General features: G+C 35.1%; 1 protein-coding gene across 6 annotated transcripts in view; it reads left to right on the forward strand.

The window, feature by feature from the left end:
• DACH1 (dachshund family transcription factor 1) overlaps nt 1-22,231 on the forward strand; it is a 363,776-nt gene that overhangs the window by 241,677 nt on the left and 99,868 nt on the right. For 2 of the 6 annotated variants that reach the window (XM_064504770.1, XM_064504768.1), the window contains exons 4-7: nt 4,235-4,390; nt 4,952-5,124; nt 18,760-18,895; nt 21,073-21,210. In XM_064504770.1, coding sequence (XP_064360840.1) covers nt 4,235-4,390; nt 4,952-5,124; nt 18,760-18,895; nt 21,073-21,210 — 603 coding nt within the window. The remainder of the gene's footprint in view (nt 1-4,234; nt 4,391-4,951; nt 5,125-18,759; nt 18,896-21,072; nt 21,211-22,231) is intronic. The other 4 variants (XM_064504773.1, XM_064504772.1, XM_064504769.1 and 1 more) reach the window with 3 other exon arrangements.

Genomic DNA, 22,231 nt, shown 5'->3' on the forward strand with positions numbered 1-22,231 from the left:
AGTCAGTCTCTAGCAGTCTTTCAAATTACGAAAATGTATTGCCATTTTTGCTCCATCAGATTGTCCCTGATGAATCAATGTGAGACATTCTGAGCCCAGTTTTTAAACACGTTCACTAACATTTAGAACTTTGATTTCACATTTTTGAGTGTCTGTATTAGCACCATAGCACATAAAATACATAGCTGGCTACCAAATTGCCTATTTGTATGCTTATGTATGGGGTTTGGGCACTTAACATGAAGAATCTGTATTTCAAAATTGGATCCCTTGTGTTGGAAATCCTTGAAAATGATACTCTGTGGTCAGCCTAGTGCAGCTTCAATTGAAATGCAGTTTGAATGCAATATAGTGCTTCCAATTGCTGCTTCAGAAAGTATTATGCTGAATCTGGAACACTTTGCATAATTTAATTAATTATGCCACTAAAAACTGATTTTCTCTCAATTTAAAGCAAACAGCTTTTATGAGGGTGAACTGCAGCACCCAGGGATATCAGGTGTCCAAGCTTTTAATCCTATTACAAAGACTTGACAACCACTGATGGAAACTGGAAAAACATAAGCCTCCAGCAGGGCAACAAGTGAAGAGGAAGAAGGCAACAGATTTTTAATACTTCTTGAAATCACTGTATGCGTTAAATCAAAATCAAATGTAAAAAGTGACAGAACTGGTAGCTTGCACTTAGTTGTGCAGACGGTGAGTAGTGTCTAAGGAATAACACTTATTTCACCTTGGCATTAATGAAAATAACTGTTTCCTCTAAGAGGAAAATTGTTAAGCTTAACTAACATAAGAAAAACACAGCAAATGGCCAAGACTATTTGTATCTATGTCTGCCCACTTAAAGTGTTCAAGAGTGCAACAGCCTGTAGTTTGAAAGTGGTTTCTAATGGTATGGATTAGATTCTGTCTGTGAATCATTTTCCTTGTAAACAAATCTTGACAGACAATGCCAGACTACAAGTATTAAGAATCTGTCACTGACTAAACGCTAGCCTCCATACTTCATTTTCTGAAGCTTATCTTCTCTATTCCAATTTATTATTAGTTTTGATATCATTCAAAAACAATGGCCATGGTAACTTTGAGGCAGAAAAAAGGGGTCCTGATTTAGAAAAGCTCTAATTTCTGTCATGACTCTGAGCCACATAGTAAGTGCCATAACTGGCAATCTAGACTGACCATGCAAAATTCTGTGATCAGATTCGGAAAGGTTACAACAGAATTGACTCGACCCTCATATCAAACATCACTGCGTAACATGACATTAACTGTACTGTAGATGCTCTAGCTAATAAATAGGGAAAATATCTCATTAGAAGGAAATTTGACCAGATTTGTCAAATGCAGAAATCTTCCTTGATTATTATACTAACCAATATTCATATACCTATTAGTATATCTTATGTTTTATATGTGTTTGTGTGTGTATATATATATATAAAAATGCATATGAGTGTCGGCTTATTTTGATGCTAAAGTAAGGAAAAAAAAAAGGATTTTTAAAATGGTGACCTTATGAAGAATAGTGTAACTTTGCATGTAGATTAGAGAATTTTGTTCCAGGTTTTAAATGCATTTTACAAGCTAAATATCCTTTTCTTTCTGTTTTTTTAATAACTAAAATATATGTCCAGAAAAGGTATTTCAGGGGAGTGTGAAGATGGGAATGTTTTTAGCTACAAAAGCAAAACATCTGGCCTAGATTGTTCTTACTTAAGCCATCTAAATCTAAACCATTGTTAAAAGCTTCTTCCGCAATTACTGTGAGGACGGCAGTATGCCCTGACCGCAGTCACTCCATTTGTCTCTAGCGGTCGTTCCCTCTTTATTTCATTCGGGCATGGGAATTACTTGATCACCTGGCAGTGCTAACTTCATCTGAATTGCAGCGTAATCATGTTTGCGTTAAACTAGCCAGTGCACAGGATCTGTGCTGGCTTCATGTTAATTATAGCAGGACAGGCAGTACCAGATCCAGCAAGAAATTAGCGCAACCTGGACAAACAGTAACTGCTCTGACGCAAGAATTGCCAGAACAAAGTTATCCTTTCAAATTTTCCTTAACGAATGCAAAACTTAAGATAGGGCTTATTCTGGCCCGGTATTTTATATTGTACAGTAACATTTTTGTGTTGCTTTTTAATTAAGCCCTAAAGGCTTTATTTTTTATGGACATGTAGCCTGAGATGGGACGAATGACCCTTTAGAACTACCTGTCTTCTTCTATTGAATGTGTGTCTTCATCAGCACCTACCTTTTGGTTAAAATTAAGTGAGATGGTCTCACTTTTTGTGTCTACATCTCTTTTTCAGTCGTGTTCGAAAGGATAAGAATTCAGCATGAACAAAATGTGTATGTCACAGTGGCAATAAACAGATAATCAATGAAAATAAAATCAGAAGGAAAAAAGTCATTTTCCAGCTAAGATTTAGTTCCTTCAGTTATGTTTGTTTTTGAAAGTTGGTTTTTGTATTTTTGAGAGTCTCTGAGTTCTCAGAATGCAAGAAAACGTGTTCACCTGTCGGAGGTGATGAGATTCAAATCATGCATTAACCAACTCAGCTACGTACACTGTGTAAAGGTTGTGACAACTTCTTGTAAAGTAATAAAAGTATCTCGTATAATTGATTCTTTCCATTGTTTCATAAAATTGCTTTGTTTGATTGCAGGAGAGTTTGGACTGAATTTTCATTACCTACTTCTGAACAATTTACACTGGGATTGAGACAGTATTGAGCTAATGAGTTAGAATTTATATTGAGCCTTAACTGTCTTCATGAAGTAACTAGGGAAAGAAAATCATGGCAATAATGGTGTATTTTTCATTATAAACTATGTTGTACAGCTTTTACAATCAAGTTTTTAATAGATCTAGAGGAATTAAATTGGAATTCTACCAACTTTTGTGCTTTTGTCATCCCATGAAATGGTGTTTAAAAATGTCAAGACTAATGTGCTAATCCAATTTTACTGAAGTAAGCAGGAGATAGTATTAGCCCTGTTGTTGTTCAGGCCCTGTTGTTCATTAGGTAGTAAAAAGTATCATAAAAATTGTTCAGAAATACGCATTTCACTGTAATCTCTGATGCTAAATACAAACTGAATATAGATTAAATAGGTCTTGACTGGCGTCATCTTGAAGTCCTTATTGAGAGGAATTCCCATGAAAACTGAGGAAACTTTCAAAGTCAGGAGGGTGAAATTGTTCTCTGTATGTAAGAGGAAGCAGTCATATATTATTAGTGCTAAGGATCCATGCACGGATATTTTAAATACATTCAAACATTATTTATTGATTGTATATGATAGATATACAAACTCATACACTGAGTTCATAATTTCTTTGTATGTGTACACATACATATACTTATTCCCAGCATTACACAGTAATACGTACTATGAATAATTTAAGTCTTCATTTGAGAATATTTTACACTTTTCATTATATATAAATGCACAAATCAATAGTTTGATATGAGTTTTTATTATTGTTCTTCAAACTGTATACTTTTGCTTAATTCTGTGGGATTTTTTTATTAGATCTGCAATAGTGGAAAAGGATATTTCTCAAATATATGAACTATTGCTCATCTCAACACATATTTGTCCACATTCTTCCTTGCTGTTAGTCAGTTCCACTAGCGGAAGACTGCAGGAATTAATTACTAATTTCTTACATTTTAATTAGTAATATGAAAAAAAATACAACATAGAATATGTCAACCAAGCACATATACATGTATGTTGGTGCCCTCAATAAACTAAATATTTGGTTACTTCTCTGATCCGTTTTCATACAGAAATACAAGAAGAAATAGGAATATACTTTAATAATATGTATAATAGGTAGCATTCTTTTTTTAGACATTTTTCAGTCAAAAATCTTCTCCCATATGTAAAAAAAATAGCAAATATAGTCTTATTTCCTAAGAATTGCAAAAGTATATATAAAAATAGTAATGCATCAGACACATGCCTCACATTAATGAACACAACTATAATAGTTTCAGATTTGTGCTCTAACTCAAAACTTAAAATGCTATCCTTACCTGTCCTTTTCAAAATATGGAAACAAAATAAAAAAGCCATTCCTCCAACCCACATATTGAAAAAAAAACCAAAATAGCCAGTTGCAAAAAATGTTTAATTGCTGGCCTTGCTTGCAAATTCAGACATTGAAAATTTGGAGCCTTCCTTCATCCAAATAATATATATTCATTCCCCACAGGGAGCAGTGATGGTTCTTGGGATAAAGAAAAACTTCAGTCTCCCCCCACCCAAGGATCACAGGCCTCTGTTAACCACCCCAACTTGCCTGGACAGCATAATCTTCCAGTTAGCCATCCTCTCAACCCTCTGCAACAGAACCACCTTCGGCCAAATGGTACGGGTTGACATCTTTCAGCACTGACATCAATAGTTTTCCAGCTCCTGTCTTTACTTTGAATTGATTTATGTAAATAGGCTATGCAAAATCAAAGATGTGGGGAACATTAAAAAACTTTATTTAAGGTATTAAGCAGGGGCAGCAGAGCTGATAAAGAACAAATACATATGCAATAAAATTGATATTTAAAATAGCTGTTAACCTGTGCATTGGTGGTATAATAATCCATTGCTAAGGCACCTTACAGCAAGTATTAAAAAAGATAATAAATAGCAATTTCGTAGCAATGATACATTAAAACATTACACAGATACGAACAAACCCACAGGCCTGACAGTCTCTCCTGTGCAAAAACCCACCATGGGTACTAGCCATTTCCACATGCATATCCCAGAAGTGAGCTGACACCTAGCTGCTTTAGCCGGAAATGTGAACCGTCTTGTTGCCCATCACTTGAATATTGTTCATTGGGGGGGGAAAAAAAAAAAAAAAGACGTACTTGAAAAAGATGCATAAAGGTATTTTCTCGTTTTTCCTTCCTTTGTTTTTCATCACCAGGACTGGAACTTCCTTTTATGATGATGCCCCACCCACTCATCCCTGTCAGCCTACCTCCAGCGTCTGTCACGATGGCAATGAGCCAGATGAATCACCTGAGTACCATTGCCAACATGGCGGCAGCAGCACAAGTGCAGAGTCCACCATCCCGAGTGGAGACATCTGTTATTAAGGTAAATATATATATATATTTATATAAAAAAATTCTAATGCACTCACAACTGTCATAAGTATCATAAAGATGGTGAGTGGCTATCAGACGTTATAAGGTAAGTTGTAAAGTCAATATGGATGAGAAACCCAACTGTTGTAATGCTGGCAGCACAGTAGGTTACTAATGGCCAGTTTCACCTTCTCCCTTCTCCTGACCCTGTCTTAATCAGTATTAAATCGGTGCTCAAGATGAAGCATTTTTCATGCAGAACATAAAGCTTCAGTGCTGAATTCTCATAATTCATAGTCTGTCATCTAATGGCATGTTCCTCAAGAAACTAAGGAAGAAATTATTCCTGTGTTAAACTAAGAGAGACCAATCTAGAGTCTGTCCTTCCAGTGTGTAAACCTAAGCATTTGGACTGAAGTGCTGCAAGGTGTCTGAAAAAGACTGAAAAGCTTGGCACTTTACCTTGGTGGAACCTGAATTGCCAGGCCCTGGAACAGATGCAATAAAGCTGCACAGAACAGACCAGATAGTCTTCAGGCCAGAACTGTAACAGTGTAAAGAAATCTCAATCTAAAAATATCTACCTAACTTAGGTTTTGTGTGCTGCCTATAAGAATAGCATCCTAGCCCTTTCTCCAGACTCAATTAGGTCTGGTTATAGAGGTATTTAGCAGAGGCATGGAGTCTTCTCTGAAGACTGAAGATGGTCTGTTTTCATTATAAATGCATTTCTCCCTTACCCCAATTAATAGTAGTATTAATATTAATATTTATATTTATGATTTGATTTGACACATTCATATATTTACATTTTACCTGTTAGCTTTTTTTAGTTCTAATAAATGAGGTAGAGAAAGTACACAAACTTATGGGTTATTTGCTCTTAAACTTGCCATTAGCATCTTTGCTTTTACATAACTCACAAGGGATATGTGCAGTGGGCACAAATTAATACACAGGAAGTTCCGTCTGAGCAGAAGAAAACACTTTCTCACTGTGAGGGTGGTTGAACACTGGGATAGGTTTCCCAGAGAGGGTGTGTCGTCTCCATCCATAGAGTTACTAAAAACCCTGTTGGACACAGTCATGAGCAAGCTGCTGTAGCTGACCCTGCCTGAGCAGGGGGTTAGACCAAGCGATCTCCAGAGGTCCCTGCCAGCCTTGACAATTCTGTGATTCTGTGATAGATAAAGGCAAGGTTATTTTATATTTTAGGGCTACACTGGAATCCTGCCCCTTAAGGCAATCCCTTCAACAAAAAGTGTGTAAACATAAAATCTGTTGGACCTTCAAGAAAAGAGCTGCAAGAGTATTGCAGTTCTGGTTGATGTAGGCAGAGTGAAGAAATCTGAGTTTACTGAGATGTTCAATATGCCAGTGATCCTATCCCCTTTCCCAGTAACTGGACAAGGCCAAAATCATAAAGAACCATTCAATTAAAAGTCAACAAGTCTCTGTGAGTATAGAAAAATGAGGTCCAATGACCTCATTTAGGCACTTTCATTTTTACATTCACAATCTCCTTTGGAGCACCCTTCTCTTACCTTTGACTAAATAGAGAATAAAGGCATTGGGTTTAGAAGTGTTTCTTTGGGTGCTATGGCAGCTAGACTGGATTCCACCCCTAATGTCCATCCCCATATCTTGCTCATATCTATACACTCTGCTGTTAACTAATTGTTTGATTACTTGGTGGTTTCTACACTTCTGTTTTCACTTGAGCAATATATAGTAAGAGTTACATGATACTAAAGTTGTTCTTTGGAACATCAGTGGTGCTGTATTTCATTCTAAGTTTATTTTCTTAATTGGAACAGTGACCACTGGTATTACATAGGTATCTAAAAAGCAAAGGTTGGGATTGAGCACATGCTCAATGACACTTGAGAAGCATGAGTTATTATGACAACAAAACTTTGTTTTCACTATTTTTCCTACTATCTTCTCTGTCTTTTATCATCTACAAGTTACTTTATTTTGTATGTAAGAGTACAAAATTTGATTTTCACTGGCATTTGGAACCTTCTGTTTCTAAACTTCGACACGTTGATACTATAGCTATTGATGTTGCCTAAGTTGCTGTGGCTGACATTTAGGTACGTCTATGGGAGCCCACCCCACTGTGACCCCTGATCTTTGTCTCCAGTTATCAAAATCAGGCACATTTGGACTACAGGATAGCTCCTAGGCTATGAAAAAAAGGCTTTCTTTTGTGAAAAGTGGGCTGTGGGAAGTGGGCTTGGCATGTTTTTAAATCTCACCCTATTATGGAATCCTTGCTGGACCCTAGAAGCACTTAACGGAGAAGTGCTCCCAGCTCATCTAATCTACACCTATCTAATGGTTTAAAAATATGGGACTCTGAAAGGGAGACTCTGTCATCATGTAACTATGTAGATTATTTATTATCGTCAGGGGTATCCAAATATATGAGGTGCGGCTACCTTGTCTTTAAAACCAACAATCCCTTTAATGAGCTCAAACATCTTATGTAATGATGTCTGTCTCCTATATTTTAATGATAGACAGCACTATAACAGAATATTTTGCTTAGCATTTTTGATATCCCAGAGTTCCTTAACTGCACATTCTTATAGATTACTTAGTTGGAAAGACAGTTTCAATCCTAACCTAAGTGAAGATTTTGAAAGTATCTAGTAATTTTGGTTCTCCATTTGAAACATTTTTGCAACATTTTGTAAGTGGAAAATCTTTTTTTTTTTAATCTTGACATATTTAGACTTATGTTTGTGTTAATAATCTACACTATTTATCTGTGACTCTGTCACTTCCAAAAATTCAACCATCCCGTATTCATGCCAACAAGATCTTCATCATAGCAGGAAAATTTTGTGCAGCTCCTAGCATGACATCTTATACAGGTTATTTAACAAAACTGGTTTCATATTCCCACCTGGTTAGCACATAGCCATAACTGTAAAAGGTGTAAATTTAATCTGTTATCCAAAACTCACTTCTAAATGTAAAATCTTGCTGCATATAATTACTTCAGTAATAATGTAAAGGATCAGGAATTGCACATATTTTCCTACTCTTTCCTTCAGCCCCTTTGTAATATGACATATGTCTAGATTTATGTCTTCTGTTCTTGTCTATGGCAGATGAATATGGTCATGTGGATAGAGATAGCATGGCCAAGTGATTATACTCCTATTTTTTAATATTGAACAGGATTGAAACAGAAACACCTGGAACGTAAAAGCATGAGGTCATTGTTTTGGAGATTTTCTTCCCATAAGCATGGACATAATGTCACTGGCATTTTACCTGTCCCTCAGTAGGAACAGTCAGAGGCTGTGAGTTTAGTGTCTATTGAAATAAATGTACTGAATGGTAGAGAAGCAAACTCTCTAATGAGCATATTACTTGAACCTTGTACTGGCACTGTAAAGATTATGGATAATAACTTATGCTACAAGCAAAACAAATATTTTAGTGGATAGATGTAAGGCAGAATGTCAAGCCTCCTTTTAATCTATTTTTATAGGAATGGATAGATAGTACAGTTACTTTCACAAAAGTATTTGTTATTATAATTGTATCTTCCTTTCTTTTACTGCTACATTTTCAGGCTTTTTGGTTTTGTTTTCATTATCTTCTGGCTCATTCTTTTAGCCCTGATTTTCATCAAATATTTTTCCTCAGTGCCAATTTTTCCACAAGAAAAATTTCTGATTTAAAAGGACTATGAATCTGTCATCTTTGAATTCATAGTTATAACCTAAAATGACAGTGCACATTTGAAATTAGAGTTCAAGATGTTCTGTTATAAATTTAAACACTGTTTGAAGCTTGGAAGACCTATGAGAAATTTCTACTCTAAAAAGTAAATCCATAGTAACTCTATTTAAATTAAGTAACTGAGAACAAAATTAAGTCTTGTAAAATCTGAGTCTTCAGATTATAAACATCCTGGTTCACTGGGCAGAAGAACTGACTTTGTGAACAGTGCCACCCTGGATGACTTACTGACCTTTCTTTCCAATTCACCGAGTTCACAGTTAGTGTTGTTATCTTTAAACTCACAAAGCTTCAAATGCCTTTCTATTACTGGGCAATATTTCAGTTCTTCATGATAAGAAGTTGGAATAAAGCTGAGATCATGTACTAAGCAAACATCTGATCCTGCTATGCTCAGGATATGAGACAAAGACAAAATTATAAGGGAAGCCTTAAAAAGCAACACGTTAGATTTGGCAATGAACTCTGAGCTCTAAGATCTTCAGAATTGTATTTCAGAAGAGTGTTGTGCCCTCTCGAACATGAGGCAAACGTTAGATGTCTTTCTGTAATGGAATGTTTAGATATATGAGTTGGATGAATAAAAGGAGTGCAGCAACAAGCAGGGACAGCAGATTGTGACAGCAATGAATTGCAGTGAGTGTGACAGCTGTGACCTGGGGATGCTTTAGACATGAGGTGGCTTTCATCACCTGCCCATGGTTTCAAAGGCTCAGCTTGTTAGCAGTTTCACTACATCAATTTTTTCACTCAGCAGAAAGATATATGAAAATATAAAGGGCATACCTCATATTAATAGTGACTTGAAATAATTCTGCATTGTAAGAGTTAGAACAGAGCAGCACACCGGTATCAAGAGTTGCCCCATATGCATATAATGTCCCTAATACATATGGAAAGAATTAAGAATGAAGCAGAATAAGACAGTACTGCAGCTGAAAAAGTGACCAGCACAGTAGTTTTCCACTGCATACTAAAAACATGAGACTGAATTTTGCTAATTCTCGAAATATGTCACAGCATTCTTTGCCTTGTACTTGTTTAAAGGGTTTTATCTCTTCCTGTTATCCAGTAGCAGGAATCTACTATTAATTTATTTAACCAAAGTAACTGCTGACAAATTTTTTTAAAAAGGTTTGTAGGCCCATTCTGATTTGCAGTTTTATTTTAATGTAGAGTCTCTGTTCATCCACTTTTCCATTTTTCACTGGCAATGCATTTGTATTTCTAATAACACAATTTAATATTCTTGTATTCTTTTCAGCTCAAATGGTTGCCAAAAAATCTAAATAATAGCTAAAAAGGAGAAATATGACACTGCCATACATAGACATAGGAAAAGAGTATATCTAAATATCTCATGTGACTTGTGATGATCCTGTTCAGAGAGTGCACCTGATCAGAAACCAGCTCTCAGAGAAATTGAACAAGCTCACTTCATTGAGGGGTCAGAGAGGTGAAAAAGAGACTGCAGAAGCTTCAGCTTGAGTCTTCTGTAACTGCTACATGAGCAGTCTTGAGTGTGGTGCAGAGTTTTAATGTTGGAGAAGGTATTGGCCATCATGAGATGTTTCAGTGTACAAGAGTTGTTTACTGGTAACTTATCTTCCAGTTACAGAAATGATAACTTTTTAAAAAGGACTAGATAAATTATTTCTCAGACTTGGCTGGCACACCATTGTGGAGGAACAGGAGCCTTGGAAGGCATCCTGGAAGTACAATTAGACATCGTGGATGGAAGCCCCTTCCACCTTACTGGTATTACGAGTTAAGTAGAATTTTCTTGCCCTGTAAACTTGAGAAAACTGCCAGGATTGGTAATATATCAAATGTTGCTGTAAAATCTTTAGATGTGCCTCTCTGCATGCATTGAATAAAATTACATCCAAAGCCTATGTTAAAGGACCGTTGCTAAATTTGAAAAGACAAGAAACTAAAGTTAGAAAATATTACAATGCCTCCGCAACCTTAATGCAACTCCATTCTGTCTATGCAGTATGACCCCTACCTCTTCCAGTGAATGGTTTCTTATGCAGTATTTGTTTGAATTGTTTAAATCATTGTCTGGCTAAGTGTTAGTTAACATTTTCTGAGTCCTGTACTGAATGCAGGTTTTCTATGGACACTTCTATGCCTTACAAAATAAGTGTTATGCAAACAATGGTAGACATATATTTGAAACATTTATATGAAGCTGGGGATACTATGTCCATTTTACAGAAAAGGAATGAGAACAAAGAGAATTATATCCCAAACTGTCAGAAATACCCATTTTGGATGCTTAATCTGAAAAGCCTGATTTTTCAGATAGCCTGTTATTTATAGAGACAGCGGTGCATTCAAAACAGAAATGTTGATGTTACTTTAAAATTATTTTCCTGCATGTATAGGACAATATACTTCCACAAGTACAAAGAAAAGAGTGAAGCCTCTTTTATTTCCTCATTATCTGATACATGGAAAAAAAACAAGTTTCTTTCTTAATATAAGGAAAAAATGATTTAATGAAAAAATTAAATAGTAGTAATTGCTCTGCAGTAAGTGTTCTACAATAAAGCTAAAAATGTGCATCAGCTTCCAAAGCATGTACCTTTACATATTTGGAGAACAAACATTAAAACTGTGATATAACTGTGAAGTTCCAATTATATTATAAACCAAATTAATATTTCCTTTTTATTTTTATCGTGACCTGAGAAAATATCTTAAAATTATTTGTATGAATTTGTGCATAAAATAAAGTCTCTAGGTTAGTCAGAACATCTGTATTTATACTAATATAAATATGTATATGCACACTTCTATTCCCTGTTTCTTCACTTAGCATGAGAAAATCTTAGGTCAAAGTGCAGCTGAACTCCTTTTTTATGTCTTAATGATCTTTATATTAGAGGGCAGAGTGTCTCACCTCATTAATTAGTTCTATCTATGTAATTAAAATTATTTATTTTAGTTTCTAATACAGATTATTTTATTATGAGCTAGATGTTGGCTATTGTATATGTGATAAGTTGCAGCTGGGAGACACATCTTTTTGGAGTATTACGGGATCTTTCTTTTATTTGTTTTAACAGGCACGTTTTTGAGGTGCAGTTTGAAGTGGATAATAGTCAGATGCTCATATACATTAATTTGTGTCATGTAAAATTGATACCTATAGATAACACATAACTTGGAGAAGGTATTACAGATTTTTCTGTTTACCAATTTGCATATTCACATGTGTAACAGGGAACTATATATATTGTGTAAGATTAATTTGATGCAAAATGGCCATGAGGCCAGGTACAGTGGATGGGATTCGTCTTGCTATCTTTTAGGCCATAATTCATCGGACCTGTTTTAGATGTCTACTTTAGAATGAGGTGAATCATACCCTGGAAGCATAAATGTAAGCGTAAAAAATGAGCCTAGGGTGACTGGCTTAGATATAGACATTTGTACTGTAGACAACTACATTTAGTCAGATGAGTCCCTTTCTTGGTGTTTGGCTAGATGTACAGTTTGGATCGACTTTGAGGAATGAATTCCTACTGTTGCTTCTTAAGCTTGAATGATTGCTTTGTGAGTAAGACTTGATTCCCAAAAGAGGAGAAAAAAGAAACAAAGAAAAAAAAGTAGTAAAAGTCTGTGCAACTTACCAATAAGAAAGGGATAATTAGATTTGAGGGATTTTTATTTGTCTGTGTTTTTTGAATGCCTTGGAAGAATATATTGTTTCTTAGTCAAAATGTGCATTTCCGAGGCAAAATATAATTTATAAAGGCAGCTGAAAGGATACAAGCATAGAAGAAGCAGGTCCAAAATAACTGCCAGGATTTTTTATGAGAAGCCACAACAGCCAGAATTCTGTTATACAAAGCTCTGTGATACTTCCAGGAATGATCCTATTTCATCATGATTCAAAGCTGTCAACACCTTGGACACTGCCCTGGTTTCCCTAGGATAGTCGTACTTTTTCTTCCTATTGATCAGCATCTGCTTTTTTGACCTCTGTAATGGCCCAGACCTGTGAAAGTCAATTCCTGCATAGGTCTCTGTATTTTATGGGCTGACCACGTTTTCCAAGAATTTGGTTCTCTCTGTTGTTTAAGTACTGTTAAAGGATTACTTGTGAGTCTGCTGTTTTGACATCCTGTTAGTTAGCTGTTGCTGATATTCCCAATAATCATATAGCAAACAGTGCAATATCAATCAATAAAATCCACAGTCTTTCTCTCTCTCTCTCTTTTTTTTTCTATAGATCTCTTTCTACATTTGTGTTATCAGTTATCAGTGTTCTAATGGAAACAGTAAGGTAGCATGAGGGAAAAAATGCAGCGGTAAAAAAAGAAAGAAATCAAATTTACTTAAATTGGTCCAATAGATGAAAAAGTTAAAGATATTCACAAATGTATTAGAGAAAAATATCTTGTACAAATATCATGGATTACATTGTTCTTTATAGATCAACTATTTAAAACAATACTGCAATTAATGACAACAAAATAGAACTCCTGAATTTTCATTGGGATTAGAAAAGTGCTTATTAGAACAAAATAGGAAAGGAAGCATTTCCATCAGTGGGAAGTTAGGAAGATCTTTAGCAAGCTAGTGATAATAAACAGGACTAAACATTAATTTGGAGCCTTATAGCATTTTATACTAAAGCTCAAGGACAGATGAAACTATAAAAGCAAACTATCCTGTTTTCAGGGAATGAAAAAGATAAGCAGGGAACTCATTTCTCTCACTCTTGTAAACTAAAATATGTATGCTGCTTTACAAGAAAGCCATTCCTGAAATACTTCTCACTCAAGTTCAAAATGGGTCAGTATGTAACTGAAGAGTAGTAAGTCTGTGCTTTGGTCATTGTGAAGGAGATTATTATAATCTTTGCACAAAAGGGATTGGAAGCCAAGTGCCTTCTTAGAAAGATCTGAATATGCTGAATGATTCCTTAGTAAAAGTTTCTTTTTAAAGTGAAGAGTGTATGAAACAATGTGCATTATGTATGCTTTCTCAATATGAAGTCACCCAAACTATTGAAATGTTTAAAATTGAAGATAATTAAGTCTTGCATTTTAATTACTCAAAGCACTAACACCTTTAAAGGAGTTTGCTCAACACTGAAGACCATCAAGACAGCTGAACAGTTTTAGTAGTGATATACCTCCTGAAATATATTCAGTTGCATATCTAGAAGTCAGTCTGTACCTAAAATTAAAAGATGACTAAGTCCAAGAGATAAGTCTTATGGAGAAACAAACTAGACTGGAAGAAAAAGCTAAGGCTGAAAATGCCTATAGGGGAGAAATATGCAGAAGATGAAGTGCGTCCATGAAAAACTGATTATTGCAGGTAGGCATATTGTCTAAATGATTCTGGAATGTTGTCACTACAGAATGAAAAAGAAAAAAAAATGTCTATGAAAAGACTGTAGTGGTAAGAACCTAGAAGTTGTCACTTTCCTATCTGTCTTCTTAGGAGCAGAAGGATCCTATACATATCCTATACATATTATTTGAAATGTCCTCTTACTGATAGTGATATAGGGACCAACAGCTGAACCCCATCAAGGTTACGTTATGGTAGGTTTTTGAGGAAGACATTTGGTTGTGAGGTAATTTTCAAACAATGAAAATGTGCTGCTGGAGCAGAAAAAAAGAGGCAAAAAAGAAAATAATGCTGATAACTAGCTTTGTGATCTGGTAAAGGAGAAAGACATATATGATATAGGGAAGACAGTATTTATGGTCTTCTAGGTACAGTTACTGATATATATTCAGAGAATTCTTAATAGAAAGCTCCATAAAAGGAACCTTTTGGAGGAGCTCTTACAGGATGGTCTTTGCATCTACTTTTTTTTTTTAATTTTAATCAAATGATAAGGATGAGAACTGTTTGAAAAATGCTAAGTACCTCAGGACTTTTTCTGTTTTACTTGGAGACATTGAGACGGGATTATGTTGCAGAAGATATAGGGTACTCTGGAACAAAATCGAAGTGGTTTCTTTTTCTAGAAACTTCTAGAAAACCTCAGCCTCATAAAACCCAAAGAGAAGGATACCTCTTTTTCAGTCTTTTCTGGATAGTGGACCATAACTGGAGAAAAATGTGGAAGCATTTCAAGGATAAGGTGTGATACAGAGTGAAAGTAAAAATCTTTTACTCATTCCTTAAAGGACATAAAAATGCACAGCGTCACAAGAAAATACTGTTGTTTTTAAAATGGACTTGTTACTGAGGGCTTGAAACTTCTAATGTCAATGAAATAAAAGTACAGGAAGGGGCACTGCAGATCCGTACAGTAAAACTTCAACACATGGGAGGAGTATTTTTGGAAGAGTTAAATGTCAGATTCTTAAATGCTTAGAATTTGTGAATTGGATCCAATTTTAAAGAGCACCAAAATATGGAATGCTCCAAATTTGACACTTAGGAGTGTGTTGTCCTTTGGTTAGTATAGCCTCTTGTTTTGATGCCTAATTGAGAGTCTTCACTATTTTGAAAAGTTGGCCAACCATGTTTTAATTGTTACATATGCTCAAATTGTCCATGCCATGTTTTTGCTGGTGAGTCCCTGTAGAAGCAAATATGGAAGCAAAAAGCTGATAAAAAGATGGCTAGCAGAGGTTATATTTTACACGTGACAAGTAATTCTGTACTTCTTGTTTTCTAGTAAATATCGTCAATGGAGTTTAGGGAGCTATTCAGCTCATCAGCCAGTATGTTCTAAGTTAATACATTTAACATCCTGCTGCCACTCCAGAAGGAAGCAGATCTTTTGTAGGTCCTGTCTGTCAACCTGGTATGGATGTCTCAAAACCCTTCAGTATCCCAGATGACAGTGAATACCTGTATATGGAGAGCAGAATTGAGCCTTAGGTACTTATTTAAATGTGAGGCATATCATTTTCTGTGCTCCATTCATTGACTCTATTGACCGTATCTTAATTGACCAAAATGGGAGAGACCTACCTCCAAGGTGACCATGCCTTCAGTTAGCATCCTAAATTTAGGTGTCTCTGAAGTTGTCTAACTCACATCTCAAAACTGCAGTTAGATGTATATGTTCAGGTGTGTCAATTTCAAATTGAACCCTACACAGTTTCCTCTTCATTTTTAGATTTTGGCAAAGCATTTGAAATGTAGTACGTCAACTTTTGCATTTGTTTGCCAGGAGTCAGCTAGCATAATTATCATACAACCTAACCTCTCATTCTCCAAAATTATCTTTGGTTAAACCGAGTTTGTCCTAGGAGTGGGCAAGGTTTTGGAAAAATTCTGAACAGTGGACAGTATCCTAGGTGATTTCTATTGCCAGGATCATAACTCGGTAAAATCTATTTCTCTAATATCTCATGTATAATTACTTGTACAAAAGTGAGATTTTACAGAAGTCATAGAATAGTTCTGATCATCTGAGTTTTTCACTGAACACACTTTTGCACATTTCCTTTTTTGAAAATTTTTAAAATGAAGCACTTCTGAAGTGCTAAAGTTGTAAAGTTAATATTTTACCACAGACAAAATCCATCCTTTCTCCACAAAATCTCTAGTTAGCAAGACATCTTATATTGATATTCCAGCACCATTAGTTTATCACTATGACTTTTTAGAACTACAGAGTATTTCAATTTATTATTAGTAGAATTTCCATTTGTTATTGCAGCTAATTTTGATAGAGACAAAGAATTGCTATAGACTGCATTACTGATTGGTAGAATTATGAAGCCAAGAGCTATAAAAATGAGCTAAGGTATTAAATTAATTACTTTCCCATTTCTGCAGAGTTCAATCCCATGTTTTGTTGAGGTTAAAGCGTATTTTACAAATGAATTGATAAAGTCAGTGTATATAGTTTTCTGGTAGAGTTTGTCTGCTATGTCATATTATATGTGAATAAAACTCATTATCTGTTTTGTTTGTGCAGTAATTATATTTTGTTGTCCTGTGCATTCCTTTTGCTCTATCCATCTCATAATATGTGCTGTAAAAGCACACATAAATAAATAGGATAAACAAATTAAGCTGTTTAAATAAATTAATTTACTCTGCAGCTCTGTATTCAAATCTTATATGCTCACTGGATTTCATTTTAATGAAACCCTTCTAAGAACAATACATTGTATGCCAAACAGTGAAATTATATTAAATAAATGATTAAATATACCGTGTTCCAATTTATACCAAATCTGTACGCTGTGCATGCTTAAATCCTACTAAATCTAAAGAAATAAATCTTCCACATTCTGAAAACATCTGCATTCTAATCCTCCTCTTGAATACCCAGTTCATGGACATATAAACACAATCAAACTCATAATAAGCCTAGAGCTATGTTGCAGTTAAACTATCCTCATCAATGTTTTTGACTTAAAAACCCGAGACCGTTAAAGTGGAATCCACTTAAATGTATTGATACGTCGTTCTGAAAGGTCTTCACCCACTCCATTAACAGGACCATTGAATCCCTTTGCAATCACAATCTCAAGCTTAGCAAACATTTATTATAAAGTTTACCTGGAACAAATCTATTGATTGCTATAGATAGTCATGTTGCTAAGTTTCATAGGAATACATTCAGCAAAATAAATATTCATCTAGCTATTGTGCATGAAGAATAACGACCACTGCAAAAGCAATTTGCAGTGTAAGGAATGGGAATGTCCTTTTCAGAGAAACTTATTAGTCGTTATTAGCAGCAAGTTTTCATATGTGTCATAAAGCACATGCTAATTGAATTATTTCGTTGTGTGAAGATAAAAGCATGTTGGACAGCTTTTAGTAAATTCAACTTTTTTTTAATTAGAAATCAGGATTTCAGTCAGCCTGCAGCCACTGTCAAAACAAAACAAATTGTAAGTCCCTCCCAGGAAATTTCCTCTGTAGGAATTATTTATTTTTATCAGTATTCGACCACTCCAACCTAACGCGTGTCTATTTAACGATGATGTAGACCCTTCAGAGCTATTAGCAATAAAGAGGAAACTGCAGGGAAAGAAAGAATTTTCTAGAAAGGACTGTTCTGCAACAGTCAAGCTCGTTTCCTTTTGTTTCTTGTTTCTATCAAAATTCCATGTAAATATCAGCTATTTCTGCTGCATATCGATGGTTTTCTCATAGCAGGACAAGGGCAGTTCAAAGCACCATGGTTCTCATGCCCTTATTGTCCAAATCAAGGGACATCTTGAAGTTCATCATAGCTCTTCCCAAACAGCATGCTGAGCTTTCCCCTGGATAGGAAACTGTGGGTGGATGAAATAACTCCTATCCCGTTGTGAAGTAGTGAAGTGGCTAGTGATGAAAAATACTCCTAGAATAAATGTGGTTTATTCCAGGTTTGTGCTGTGTAGTACAGACGTAGACATTTGGCTTTCGTCAGACACGTTGCTAGTGTTGGTCCAGTAGAGAGATTATAATTTCTTTACTGTCCCCACTTTTCAAGAGGCCTCTTTGAAATGAAAATGTGGGGTAAACTTCCACCCAGCATGAGTTAAAGCAACACTGCCTCTTCCTTATTTATGTACAGTATCTCTAGTATCTCTAAGCTAGTAAACAAAATGTATGTTTCCAATTTGATAGCATGCTGATACAGGTGAGGAAAAAAAATGAAATAAAACAAAATAAAAAACTTACTTTTATAGGTAGTTCAGAAGGCAGTTTAACAGCCTGACAGGATGAGTAGCTCTCAAATTGCATAGTAAAATGTAAGGTCTAGAGTTCTAGACTTGTTAAGTTTCCTTTGAGAGTAGTCTGCAAATCCTGGAGACCTTAACAGAGGAAAAAAATACATTGTGATTTAGGAGGGAAATACAGTTTAGGGAAACAACGTTTGGAAACCACAAAGGTTGTTTTGTCTAACGTGCCTTTTTTTGAAATTACTTTCTGTGGGGTACAGGAACGTGTTCCAGACAGCCCTTCTCCTGCTCCTTCTCTTGAAGAGGGCCGAAGACCTGGCAGCCATCCATCATCTCATCGAAGCAGCAGTGTGTCCAGCTCTCCTGCACGGACTGAGAGCTCTTCAGACAGAATCCGTAGGTCACATTCTTCTCCTTGTCACCACTTTAGATTTGATTAGGTGCAGCTGGTTTTTCTAATCAAAATGCCCTCATCTTAAACAGATCTCCTATGTATCATGTTCTGAAGTTCAGCTGCAATAACTATCTCCCAACATTATGTTCCCTAGCTTACAATATCATAATATTTGATGCTACATTAACAGGTACTGATATAAACTGCCATCATGTCATATTAAACATAAAGATATGAGCTATGAAATATAGAATTGCAGCTGGAAAGCAATTTGTTAGATTAGTTTTAGAAGTGAACATACACTAAACATTTTTTTAAAGAAATTGAGTTTTATTTAATCTGTTTCTATAGTTTGATTTCTAAATTGAATCTGACTTCATAGGCAACATTTTACATGGTAGAGTTGCTTGGTAAAGAGAAAAATTAGGTTAAATCAATTAAAAAGTCTGCATATTTTATAAATACTTTAAATATGAAAACATATAATGGTGAGAAATATGATACAGAGAGTATTATCACCTCATAACTCACAAGAAGTGGAGTGAGATTAAACCATAGTACCTCAGAGTAATACCATTTTTATCAAGGCTGCATGTACAGGATGCAAATTACATGGCAAAGACCCTGGATTAGGTGATATTCCAGTGCAACAGACTGGAAATTGAGGTTTTTAACTCATATTATTTTATGGATATTAAATTAAATTCATATTACACTTTTCAATTCCTTTTGTAATTGCTATACAGCAGATTTCTATACTGATCAGTACTACATCACTGCACAGTGGAGTTTGTCAGTAGGTGAAACTGGAGGTTTCAGCATATGGATAGAAGTCTGTGAAATAGCTATGAAACATGTAGTCATGGTAATTAGATGCAGCACATGCATCTTTTAGACTCTTTCCTTTTAGGCTCTTTGCAGACTCAGGAAGCTGACTCTTCATTGACTTTCAGATGAAAGATGTTTTATTATGATGTGATGAAAAATGTCTTACCAAAGAAAAAACGAAGTGATAAATTCTATGCCCATAAATGAGGCTTGACCGTGACAAGTTGGAAATTCTATTTTCTTATCACTTAGATGATTCAGAGTACAGATTAGACTCTCTTCCCATATACTATGACCTATATATTTCCCCAAGCTTTTATGAGTGCATGAGTAAAGTTCTGAAAAAACATCTGAATGGTTTTTTTTTTTGGTAACTGATTGAGTTGTGTATATTTTTACAACTATTAAAGAACTTTTTCATTGTTCCGTAAATAAAAAAGTAAATTAAATGGAAAGATCCTTATTGTTTCTGCTAAGGCCTAATGCTTTTTAGACTATGTAGCTGACTCTGCTTACTTACCAGCAGTTAGGAGTGGGAGCTGTACCCATTGTTTCTTGCAGTGATGAAGGTAATAGGGTTCCTTAAATACTGGACCACTTCAGTAACTTATTTATTTAAAAAAATCCACCTTTCCTCTACTATTTGTTTTGTTAACATCACGTCTGATTCTTAACTGCATCTCCATTTGTGGTGCCAGCAGAAATAAGGGTTACATATGGGAAAATGTTTTACTGAGGATGGCATAGGCCTCTTGCAAGTACAATTTTAGCGAAATAGGCATAGGGATATAAATTACTGTATATGGATTTCTCAGATGTGTGTGAGACTCATGAATCTCTGTTTCAGGTTTGTTTAAAAGAGCTTTTCAAGCTATCTGATCATCTAATCAGCAAAGCTGCTGATGCACAGTGTATTTTTGAAAAGCTATGGTTTCTTACATGGCATTCCACAATGCTTAATTTGAGGAAGTTAGGGATTGCATATTAGGGATGATAATATGCAAGAGTTTTTGTACAACTAACTAAAAAAAAAAAAAAAAATCAATAAATATCTCATTTAGAGCCTTCTAATCTCCAGATTGTTTCATTTTGATTTTCAGTTCTTGTTAAATGTTGGTAAATATCCTACTGAGTCCAAAGATACTGAACTCTTCTTTTTAAAATGAACTCTTGAAACAGAAGAAATAACAGGAAGAAACTCTCCCACTGTTTGGCTGTTGGTAACTCTAATTAAAATGATGTTGGGGTTATTAGAATTCTTGCATGATTTGGAGTAAGAATATACAGAATAAATACAATTGTGTTTGTTAATATTATAGCTGATTTTGTTTCTGTCTCTGCTTGTGTCTAGCAGCTGTCCATCAGAATGGGCTATCTATGAACCAAATGCTGATGGGTTTGTCACCTAATGTCCTTCCTGGCCCTAAAGAGGGTGATCTGGCTGGTCATGATGTGGGACATGAGACAAAAAGAATACACATTGACAAAGGTAATATGAATGTTATGATCTTAATATTTCTGTGTAAAACAAGCATTATCTCAATAGCTATATGTTACTATAATGGCGATATTTATTTATATTGTGATTTTTTTATTTTTTGTTGTTTTGAAAGATCTACTCTAACAGGATGATGGTTTTCTTTATTCTTCTACTTTGAGGTCTGAGACATTAATGAATTTATATGAGGGAGGCATATAATAAACACTACAAAAAAGCATAGCTACCTACAGTTTAAGATATTTCTTCATTATCTAAGTGTGATGATTTTAATCATTAATACTATTGTAATGAGTGAAAAACAGGTTTATATTACTGTTGTGCTTCTGGCTCTTCTACCACACTGTTTAGGTATTAAGTTTCTGTCTCACTTCAGTTGACTTTAATGACCTACTTCCCAATGGGGCCGAGTACCATGAAAATTAGTCCATGTGTGTGAAAGGAAAAAGGCTAATACCAAGCCATTAAATTAGAAAATTGCATAAAATAAGACTGGTACACATTATATAATGGGATTTAAATTTAATTGACTATATGACCAAAGTGTTTGATCTAGGTAGAAAGTCTGTATGCACTCATACTGATTATGGCACCATTTCATCACTATTGGTATTCAGAATTTAGTTGCTGTGCGGGGTTGTATTTTGTTTTTTTGAGCAGGTCTTGTATTTTTAAAAGGCATATCCCATGCATTGTGTTTACTTAATATATATGAATTTTAAGTACTGTTTATAGATTATGAACATTTTGGTAGAAGAGAGGTAAGAAATATAAGATATATTCTTTGGAGTCATGGGGAAATCAGTTCTCTGAGAACAATGAGAAGAAAAATAAAAGATATAATAGCCAGACATTGAAATACAGCTGGAGAAGCTGGCTGCAATAATGAAGATTTCAGAATCAGAAATTTTGTGCCATATTTAAATACATAAAAGATGTTACCTTCTCTGTCTTGTGCTTGGACACTGAGATATGATAAAGAAATAAAACCTAGGCACTTCCATTCTGGACA

Source organism: Dromaius novaehollandiae, chromosome 1 (genome assembly GCF_036370855.1).
Source record: "Dromaius novaehollandiae isolate bDroNov1 chromosome 1, bDroNov1.hap1, whole genome shotgun sequence".
Lineage (NCBI taxonomy): Eukaryota > Metazoa > Chordata > Aves > Casuariiformes > Dromaiidae > Dromaius > Dromaius novaehollandiae.